The 11531-nt window shown below is 43.0% G+C and overlaps 1 protein-coding gene across 1 annotated transcript; it reads right to left on the minus strand.

The window, feature by feature from the left end:
- Window positions 1-2553: 2553 nt before the first annotated feature.
- On the minus strand, window positions 2554-3782 carry LOC125345529 (translin-associated protein X-like). The gene has a single exon (XM_048337661.1). The coding sequence runs from the start codon at window positions 3748-3750 to the stop codon at window positions 2884-2886; it is 867 nt and encodes a 288-aa protein (XP_048193618.1). The 5' UTR covers window positions 3751-3782; the 3' UTR covers window positions 2554-2883.
- Between the last annotated feature and the right edge of the window lie 7749 nt (window positions 3783-11531).

The raw sequence follows: 11531 nt of genomic DNA on the forward strand, positions 1-11531 counted from the left end.
ACATGAAGCAGGTGCTGGTATTCCTTTATCTATACATTTGTGTTTCTCATCTTCCTGTTTTTTCTTTAGAAGAAAGCATTTTAGATACTACTAAAGCTCTACTCCACTTCCTTGCTCATCTCTGTATTTATACCTTAGCCTTAGGAAGTTTTTGAACAATCGGTATGAGTTGTATTATCTTGTATCCTATGCCTCCTTCCTAAGCTGTTGTATGCTTCTTTCCTATCCTTGTCATTTCGCTTTCATTGTTCTATAATATTCCACTGTACGAATAAGTCTGTTTATTCACCTCTTCACCTAAGAGGTTATGATGACTACTTCTTCCCCCCTTCTATAACAGAGAGTGGTGCAGTAAAGGTGTGTGTGGATGGGTGTCCGGCAGCCCCTTGTACCTCAAGGAGAAATTGCTGTGTTCTAACAATATGCGTGTCTTCCATTCAGTGGGTGTTTCCAAGCTACTCTCCAAAGCTTTGTCACTATGTTGCCACCAGCAATTACTGTGTCTCCACAGTCTCTTGGTGTAGCCAGTTTTTCATTTGGTTAATCTGACTGCTCTGGAAGTGCACCTCCTCACCTTCATTAGTTCTTCTCGCTCACTAGTGTGGTGTCGCATCTCTTCATACTCACTGGCTGCCGAAAGCCTGTCCATGTCTACCTCTTTTCTATGCTCATCGAACTTTTATTAACAATGTACAAGAATCATCTATAATATGCACATTATCATTACATTGTACTAGGCATTTTAATTTGTTGTCAGTGTCTTGCCACTGTCTGGGGGTACATTGCTAGTGGGCTGTGGTGTCACTTGTGGAGAGGCAGGGCTAATTCTCACAGATTCATATTCACCCTCTCCATGGTATAGACTTTGGGGTATGTAGTGTGGAAATTGGGCTTCACCTCAATGTCATAAAATATGGTCACCTGCCTGGCTCCCACGTCTCAGCGCCTGGAATCCTAGCTACTCAGAAGGCTGAGATCTGAGGATTCCATTTTGAACCCAGCCCAGGTAGGAAAGTCTGTGAGAGTCCTATCTCCATTTAACCAGCAAAAAGCCAGAAGGGGCGTTATGGCTCAAATGTTATAGTGCTAGCCTTAACTCAAAAAGCTCAAGGATAATGCTCATGCCTTGAGTTCAAGCCCCAAGACTAGTACATGTGTGTGCATACACAAATACACACATACAAGTGTCCTATACATTCTTTTAAAAGTTTTGAATTGTAAGCTGGGTGCTATTGGCTCCCACCTGTAACCCTAGCTATTCAGGAGGCTGATATCTAAAGATTCCAGATTGAAGCCAGCCTAGGCAGGAAAGTCCATGAGACTCTAATCTTCACTTAACCATCAGAATTATGGAAGTGTTGCTGTGGCTCAAAGTAGTAGAGCACTAGCCTCAAATGCAAAAGCTTAGGGACAGCATCCAGGCCCTGAGTTCCAGCCCCACAACTGACAAGAAAATGTTTGAAATGGAAAATGTTTCACAGTTACCTAGGATTGATTTTGTATACAAGTAATGCTGGAACTCTTTTTCAAATAAATTTCCAGTTGCATTATATGTAAAGTCTTTCCTGCACTGCTATATTCCATATGCTCGCATGTGTGGATATTCTGTCTCTGCAGACAGAATTTTGCTATGTTCCCAGATTGACCTTCAATTTACCATCCTCCTGCTTCAGCTTCTTCTTCTTTTTTTTTTTTTTAAATCAGGCATGTCTGTTTTATTTTCCTTTAGGTAATATTTTTTGGAAAATTACATTTGCAAAGAATCAGCCCTTACAAACAGAGATAATCTTTCAAAAAAATAAAACCCAGCATCTGGATTCTCAAAACTCACAAAACAGTTGGAACTATCCGGTGACCAGCCAGGACCACGTCACAGGTGATCAGCTGTAGCTCAGCTCGGTAGCAGATCCCAGCCCTGAAGACAACCAGAGACTGCCAGCACTGACAACTGTCTTATTGCTCAGTTATACAGAATACATTTTCTTTGGCAACTTCATCAGTTCACATCACAGGACAACTACAAAGGTTTGGAATAACTTAGTATTTAAAATGTCATTGTAATTATTTAAATGTAACTTCTATAGATGCTAGAGTAAGAAAGCCTTCAAACATGCCTCATAACTTCATTCCCCTTCCCCCCAAAAAAACACAGAAAAACTCTGCTAAATAATCACTACTAAAAGATTTTTAGCTCCATATACAAGTATACAATGCAACTCATCTTTACCAGTGAAAAATATTACAACATTATCTCCAAATGCTCATCACATCTTCTGTGATAAAGGACAAAAAAAAGGAGTACCTAAGTACCCTCTCAGCTTTTCTAGAAGGCTGTTACATACAAATTCAAATTGGCCCAAAAGTTGCCAGAACTATACGAATTCTCACTAATAACAGCTCAAAACTTACACTTAAAAAATACCAATAGTTCCTTAATTCTCGATCTATGAATTAAGCCTATCTTGGAAGCTTGGCACAGTACTACCAAGAAATTTATAAACAGGAAGCTCAAGTCCAGAAATTTAACAAAGAAATATTTTTCTCTCAAAAATAAAAACCCCACTAAAAACTACAACTCCAAAGTTCACACACTGTAAGCTAAAACAGGTCTGACAGAAAGTGCAATCTGAGACATATTGATATAATAGATAAGCAACAAAAGTTAGCAAAAACTTCACAAAGACACAAATGGGTAAACACTTGAGTGCAAACTTTCAGAAACACTAAGAAACGACTCATTTGGGTAATTTTATATACAGTTTGTATACAGCTTAAAACAGTACAACTGAAAACATCTGTATGTAAAAGCCACACCAAAGTCAAACAAAACACCAAGTAACAGTCTTCGAAGCTGTCACAGGAGAATAGCTGGCAGGTATTACCCTAAGACACACCCTCTTCCTGATCTATCATTTCTGTTTTAACTGAAAACACATCTGCCAGCATATGCTTTGGTATCTCTGAGCCCCGGACTTTCAGGGCATAACAAGCATTCTCCACTTTGGCCAGACTCTGTTTCAAGGTGTACAGCTTCTTAGAAACCTCATAAGGACCAGTGTTGCCAATGAATGAGAACCCATCATAAACCTGGCGCAAAAACTGGCTCACTTCAAAGGGCGTGTCGATGTCCCCGGTCCCCACGCTGTTAATGCACATGCGCATCAGCTCTCCCTTCAGGTCGGCCACTCCCAGCAGGTAGTCCACAGGCGTAACTTTCAGGCTCCAAGTGACTGGCTGCTTCATCTGGGCATCTGAGGTGGGAGTTTTGTTTTCTTTCCCACTGTCTTCAGTTGAAAATATCAACTGCTTATTAATTTCTTCCATACTGATTAATGAACGTGTTTTGATGAAGTGTTGAAAAGAGACAGCTTCCACATATTCCTGCAGCCCTGTGGTAATGGCTCGATGGAATTGATGCATGTCTTCTCCTGATAGCTCTTGGGCTACCTGCAGTATTTTTTGTCTGACACCATCCAACTTAATTTCTGATTCAGCCAATATTTCTTCCATATCAGGAGCACTGGTAATCCTATGGAGGAGAAAAATTGTCCTTTTACTTTCAACAGTTATGTCCCAGCTTAGTTTCACAAGTCTCTCATATTTGTCATGCCTTGCATCCAGTTCCAGCTGAAATGATTTGAAGGCCAACATCACCGGGGAGGACGAGTTAACGTCCTTCGCCTCTCGCCTCTGGCTGTGCGGGAAGTTGTCATGCTTCCTCTTCCGGAACCCTCCTTCTTTGCCGCTCATGTCAGCCGAGCTTTCCCCCAGGCACACCGAGTCCGCAGAACGCCAGGCAGGTGGAGGGCGGCATCGGGCGGCTTTGGGCCCACCCACCAGCTAGCTGCCCCGGGAGGCAGGAGGCGGGTGACGCATGCCGGAAGCCGTCCACGGTGCTCCCTCAGCCTCGCACACTTCCGGCCTCGGGCGCGCGCCCGCAGCAGAGCTCATTTCCGGCGCGGCGGCCAACGTGCTCCCTCGGTCGCGCCTGCTTCAGCTTCTTGCATGCTGGGATTGCAGACTTGTGCTACCATGGTTGAGTCAGTTATGTATGTGCTTCTTAATGGTGTGTTTCTGGCTTGGTCTAGTTTTCATCCATTTTAACTACTTTTGGCTGATGGTTTGGGTAGTGGAATTGCAACTTATTTTTCTCCTTCAGATTTGTTGTGGCTATTCCAGTCTTGATGAACTTCCAAATGTGTTTCTGGAGCATGGAAGCCCTCTTGGGCATTTATTGGGATCATGGGGATGCTTTTAGGTGCATTCTTTCTTCAAATCTATCAGAAAGATTTCATGTGTTTTTTTCACTACACTTTTCTTGTATAGTTTTGTTAAAGTTATCTTTATTCCTCATGGCTCCTTTTATCGTGTCTTTTCTGTTTCTCTTGTTGGTGAAGAGCGACTTCATTTGTCTTTATATATTTTACTCAGCTGTCATTCACTCTCATGGTTTATCTGTAGATACTCTTAAAAATTATGCACTTGTATACATATATATGTACATCTATATATCTATATCTGTTACTCTAAAAATGAGAGGCCTTTTTGCTCTTATTTTTCTTTTGTTGCTGGTCCTAGGGCTTGAGCTCAGGGCCTGGGCACTGTTCTGGAGCTTTTGTGCTGGAGGCTAGCACTCCATCACTTGTGCTACAGCTCCACTTCTGACTTTTTGTGATTAATGGGAAATAAGAGTCTCATGGACATTATTGCCTGGTCTGGCTTTGAACCTCAGATCTCAGCCTCCTGAGGAGCTAGGATTATAGGCATGTGCCACTGGCACCTGGATTTTTCCTTCTGTTTTATTTTTTGTTAGGTCCAAACCAGGACTTGAACTTAGTATCTGATGTGCTTATTGGGTAGCACTCTACCAACTGAGCCATGCCTCCACTCCTGAGAGGCCTTTTTAAAAGTCCTATGTCTTATTTTTCTTGTCTTCATGTATTAATATAGACTTTTATTATACCCTTTGGGATTTTATGTTGTCAGTCACAGAACTTGAACTCAGAGCCTGGATGCTGTCCCTGAGCTCTTTTGCTCAAGGTTAGTGCTCTACCACCATTTCCTGATTTCTGGTGGTTAATTCGAGATGAGAGTCTTAAGAACCTTCCTGCCCAGGCTGGCTTCGAACCATGATCCTCATAGCTCAGCCTCCTGAGTAGCTAGGATTATAGGCATGAGCCACTAGCATTTGACTGGCCCTTTGTTTTGTTTTATTGAGGCATATCAATTCCCATACTGTCCATAGCTCCTTTTGCATTACAGTGGCAGAGTTGTATAGACTTACATAGTAAGCAAAGGTTAAAGGATTTGCCATTAAGCCCTTTACAAAATGTTTCCTTCAACCATCCACATAATGAGATTGAGCAGAGTCACTGTTGGTAACTCTTCTTGGTTTACTCCTGGCATTAAAATGAGTTTATCAAAGTGCATCATCAAGACCAATGATAACATATTAATTAGTTTAAGAAAATGTCCTTTTAGTCCTAGATTTATAAAACATAGTTTTTGTTTTACTATTTAAAAAATAGGGAATAAGTGTTGGCTCCTAGCAATTTTGGCACCTTAAGGAGATTAGCTTTAGTCTCATTTCAAACATATTTCATTAAATTCTCTTCTAAATTGTTCTATCGTTTCCAGTTCTTGGTAGCAGCATCCCGCTGTTCACCAGAGTGCCTTTGTAGTATGAGGTTGTAATGGGTCTGACTTTTCCTGGGGACTTGTCCACAGCGGGGGTTGTGGGAATTCTGCTCCAGCTTTTCCCGTGCCCCTCATTGACCTGGGACCCGTTTTTATGTTAATTCATCAAACTTGTCATTTCTGGGCCGTGAAAACAGCCTAAGTTGATAACCCTCAAATGTTCCAAAGTTAACGGTCCAGAGTTTAAATTGTGTAGGGAAACTGTTTTCTTTCCTTGAAGACAGACAGACAGACAACAGGCTGATAGGCAGATGACAGACAGGCCCATGACCTGAGCTGCTGGGAGACATTTCTGAACCTCTTTTTCCTGGAGCTGCTGCTTTTTGAGAGGCTTCACTTGGGACAGCAGCCTTTGGCCTTGGGTAGGCTGCATAGGCTTTGCCTCTCTTGCCTACCTACTGGGAGATGCTTACTTCCAGTCCTCTATGCATCCTGGCTCCCTTCTTTCCCTTCCTATGGCTCACTCCCTAAGGACAGAATTCACAGGCAATTCCATGCTTACTTCTAGTTTTTAGTTGTTCCTGTGCTTCCTGTGCCTGTTAATATCGCCTTTACTTGCAAGTTCAGTTGTGAATTTAAAAAGATGATATATGGCTAGGTGCTAGTGGCTCACATCTGTTATCCTAGCTGCTCAGGAGGCTGAGATCTGAGGATCACAGTTTGAAACTAGCCCAGGCAGGAAAGTTCTTGAGACTCTCATCTCTAATTAGCCACACAAAAACTAGAGGTAGAGCTGTGACTTCAGTGATAGAACATTAGTCTTAAGGAAAAAAAATCAGAGACAGTGTCCAGGCCCTGAGTTCAAGCCCCAGGACTAGCACACAAAAAAAGAGATAGGTTCAGGGACTTGTAGCAAGTGTGTGGTTTGTGTCTTCTGAGCTCACTGTCCTGCAGCAAGGAGAGGATGTCCTCTAAATGTAGTTTTGATATTCAAAAAACAGATGCAAACTTATTAGTCTCACCTGGTAATTCTGAAATATGGTAATGGTAATGATTATGCTTCTCCGGGAGAATTTACAATTTTGCATGGTTTTCAATTCAAGAAGAAGCTGAAAGCGGTGTTTAAGGGGCATTCAATGCTTGAAAATAAAATGCAGATACATAGCAGGGTGCCAATGACTCATGCCTAGCATCCTTGCTACTCTGGAAGCTCAGGTGTGAGGATCATGGTTTGACACCAGCTTGGGCAGGAAAGTCCATGAGACTCTTATCTCCCACTCAACACAGAAAAGCCTGATGTGGAGCTATGGCTCAAGTAATAGAGTGCTGGCTTTGAGCGGAAACAGCTAAGCGATGGCATCCAGGCCCTGAGTTCAAGCCCTAGTACAGACACAAAACAAATACCCACAGGTACACCACTAGCCTTTACTTCTGAGCAAGTAGAGCCGCAAGGAATTCCTAGGCTGCAATGTGTGCGGGATGGATCTGTCCGTCCCCTGTCTATTTCCTGTGTTCAGAATACATGGGCAGGCCTGGGGCTGGTGGAGGCTTGCAGGGAGCTGAACTTTCATGTCTTCTGTTGATTTTTTTGCTCATACTCTGAAATCAAGGCAACTCTTCCATGAAAATACAGCCAGGGATCATTATAGTATTTGATTAGTGCCGGAATGGCTGCCATTTTAATCTCTGTTAATGGTTGAGAGGAGGCTCGACGGGACTTTGCCATGGCTCATGCTTGTTTCCAATCTAATCTAGCAGCATCTTAATTTGTATTGAAAGACAGCCTTGGGAATTTTTTTTTTTTTTTTTTTTTTTTTTTTTTTGTTTTCACACATTGCAGCTAATTTTATTTTATTTTATTTTATTATTATTTTTTTTTTCTCAAATTTTTATTTTCAAACTGACGTACAGAGAGGTTACAGTATCATACGTTGGGCGTTGGATACATTTCTTGTACTGTTTGTTGCCTTGTCCCTCATGTCCCCCAGCCTTGGGAATTTTTGCTCAGTGCTTTTCAGAGTGTTCTGGAATGACATGTTATCTGATGCTACCTGAGGGAGGGTACGTGGGCAGTCATGGCTTCTTGGAGTCCTGATCTACCCATGAGAGCGCCAGAAGTGCCAGGCTGTGATTCCACCACAGTCGTGTGTGACTATGGACCTGTGCACATGACTGCAGAGAGCCTTCTTGGTATACAGTAGGCACATTTTCTGAGGAGCTGATCCAGCTAACCAGTCTATTTGGAGCACAAATTACAAGCCTGCTAATTAGAGTGATGTTCAGCTTCGAGCTAAGCGCTAGGCACTTGTGGACTTTGCCAGAATCTGGACTTCTGAATGGTTTGACAAGAGGAAAGGAAAGGAATAGGCCAAAGAGGACATCTCAGGGCAATTGCTTACAATCAGAACCGGACATAGCCCAAGGACCTGCTTCTTCCTTTGCCAGAAAAATGCTCATTCTTCCCCTTTCATGACTGCACCCTTGTTCCAGTATTGACTATTTTCATTTTTCTTTTGTTTTCTGGCCTAGTACTCTGCACAAACCCAGGACTCCATAGTCTGAGATATGCCCTCCCCAGTTGGCACAGGTTTCTAATCTCTATGACCCAGCTGCTCTGCTAATTCTCCTTCCTCTTTCCATGCAGTTCTGTGACTATTCTCCAGTGTTCAATAATCCCTTGCTGTCTAGTGTTCTCTCTCTTTCTCTCTTTTTACTAATTGGAAAGAGATATTCACTAATGTTAATATTTATTGAACATATGTCATCATCATGTGCCAGGCCCATTAAAAGCATTTTAATAACAGTAGCTGATATTTATTAAGCACCCAGTGTGTGCCAAGTACTGTTTTTGGTACAGGGAATGTGAAGTAGTTGACACAGTGACTGCTTCTCTCCAATCATGTTTTTCTAAGGGACCTGTAGAATCCATCAGTAGACAAACCCCAGGCGGTGGCAAGAAGGGACATGTGGAAGGCTTGTGGAAAGAGGGGCTGCCTGTCTGCTGTGTGACTCCTCAGGCCTCCCTATCATTCACTCACAGTTCCACTTTTGTCCAGAGCCCAGCTCAAGTCCTGCACCTGCACTATGACCCTTCTCTCCTTTTTTTTTTTTTTACATTCTTTTCAGATATTGGTGATAGCCAGCCATTCCTATCCATTGCCTTTGTGGAAGGGAAATGCATACATTGTAGGGCACTTCACCATTGCATTCTAGGACCCACAGTTGGAGCATTTGACACTGACTCCTCACAAGAGCTTAACTCTTTCCACTTAAAGAGGAGGAAACAGACTTTCTGAAGGTTACATCTGGTAAGTGACTGAGCCAGGATTTGAACTCAGGTCCTGTAGAATCCACAAGCTTCTCTTTGCCACTAGCCCAATCCTCTCCAGTATGATCAGGACCCTGCTTTGATCTTTCAATCCTGCTTCTTGTTCCCCATAGGGACATGGGTCATACTTCACGTAGCTTCTGGTTTTGTAAATCTGGGTTTTCTCCTTTGACTACTCTTGCAGGTGTTGTGTAGGTGAACATAGCTATGCCTATGCACACAAGGTAAGCATTTTTTTTTACATTCTCTCTCCTTAAGTACTCTTGCTGAATGCCCCATGTTGGACCAGACCTGAGCACATGAAGCCTCTACTCTTCAGTAGAGGGCTGTCTTGGTATAGAGGCCAATCCTCACATCGGAGCACAGCCCTGGCCACCCTCTGAGCACCCATGGCTCCTCTAGTCCTTCCTACCATCTTGCCGGCCTCATGAGTTCCCTTAGTGCATGCGGTCCTAGCTGCTGAGAAAACCTACACATCTAAAAATAGACCCAACTTTTTATAAGTGATGGTCTTGAGAGACATGAAACTTATTTCACTAGATCTTTCCAGGGTTCGGAACACATTTGATAGAGCTCCTTTTTCTGAATTGCCTTCCAGCTACCTGAGAAAGTCAATTTTCTTTTTTAATAGTTGCACGTCATTTCTGGACTCACAATGGCCTGAACCCAGTCCAGTTGCCCATCAGAGTCATCAATAGGGACTCCATTTAAAATTCATCTCTTTTCCTAGTCTGTCTATCCTCGGGGGATTAAAACTAGAGAGTCACTAAGGTGCGCACAGGAAATTGTGGAGGAAGAATTCTGAAATTTTCAGAATGTCACAGTTGATCCTGGGAGCCCAGTGGGCTAGCATGCTCCCCTTTGAACTTAATCTGCTGCCCCTCAGCTCTCTGCATCTTAGCAGAAAGAAGGGAATTTCATGAGAATAAAAAAGGAAGTATTTGGAGACAGAGAAGGAAATGAGTACCATGCCCTCCCTAATGATTGAGTGGGAACATTTCATTTTAGAAATGGAAGGAGGCTGGTCTACTACAGTTGGGAAGATGGATGATAGAAGCGAGAGGGGGAAGGTGTAAAGGAAGGCCATTTGTTCCCAAATAGCATCCTTCTGGTGAGGGAGAGAGTCTACAGACAGGGAAGGTGAGTTGCTAAGGGCATGGTCTAAGCTAGAACAAGAACTTGGTCTTTATTTTTCTCTCATCAGCTTTGCTGAAACATTCAGTTGACAGTGGTACGTGGAGAACTGTCACTGAGTTTTCCTCTGCTTTGTATATCTAGCATGGAGTTCTAGCTCTGCCACATAAGGATTAGGTGAATGTTAATTCACCTATTAAATTCACCCATTAAATTCACCCATTAAATATGGGTGCCAGGAGAGGTTGGGAAGCCGGCTTGTTAATGACTGTCATTCCCATAGTGACCACCAGGTGGTGCCCTCTTAGAGCAGGAGCAAATGTCTTCAGAGATGGAGAATGGCGGGACCCAGGGTAGCAGAAAATTCAGAAGCATGGTTGCTGCTGACTTTCTTTATTTAGGTCAGGTTCACAAGAGACCCAAAGGAATCCTTCTGGGTGGTTTTCATTCTTAATGAAAGTGTTAGGCTTGAAAGTTCTAGCCCAGGCCAGTGGTGTTTAAAGGGGTTCCTATGTGTCTTTTCTGCTCACGTTCTGTCTTCCACTAGAATGTACCTCTTATAGTTTCTCCATTTCCTCTGTAGTTCCTCTCTGTAGCGCCATGTATAGATTGGTCCATTACCTTGTGTGGATCCCAGTATTGGGTCCCTCTGTGTAGATTTGTGCTCTAAAGAAAACATTTCAGTGGGCTTAGGAAACTTCTCCACAGCAACACAGATAGCTGAGTGGCAGGGAGAGAGAGGGGGGAAGATATACAGGCAGATAGGCAGGCAGGCAGGCAGGCAGGCAGGAAGGCAGAGACAGAGAGGAAGAAGAAAGAGGAGGAGGAAGGGAGGGGAGAGGGAGAAGAAAAGACAGCACTCATACCCAGGCCTACCACATCCACAGGTCATGCTGTTTTGATTTATGCAGTATATAGTTGAATGTGTCTGTGTTGATGAGATTCAGGGACAGTAGTAAAGCAAAATCCAGGTAACCAAAGCCACATCATATAGAGGGAGTACAACCATCTCTGGGATGTTCACAGCCATTTGCAAAGGTATACTCAGCCCAAGGCTTCTTGGTGTCCATAACCCTAATTTAAAGGTAGTAGAGATTCTGATTGCTCCAAGCTGAGGATGGAGATGCTGGATGAAACTGTGTGATGGTGTGTGTGTGTGCACATGTGCTTATGTGTGTGTTTGAGAGAAAGTAAGTTAAACCTACATAGGCCTGGGATACTGTCATTCTTGCCAAGACTGGACTTTGGAAACAGAGCAGATGAACTTTATCCTGAACCCTAGAAACCTCTTTCCACACAGGCCTAATCGGCATCCCAGTCTCTTCTTCAAAATGTCTTCTAACCTGTGTCTTTGTGTTTCAGGTTTCAGTTATTTGATAGGTCACAATGAATTGTATGGGGTTAATAAAATAAATAGATTGACACACTGATT

The sequence above is a fragment of the Perognathus longimembris genome, unplaced genomic scaffold (assembly GCF_023159225.1).
Source record: "Perognathus longimembris pacificus isolate PPM17 unplaced genomic scaffold, ASM2315922v1 HiC_scaffold_5833, whole genome shotgun sequence".
Taxonomy (NCBI): Eukaryota; Metazoa; Chordata; class Mammalia; order Rodentia; family Heteromyidae; genus Perognathus; species Perognathus longimembris.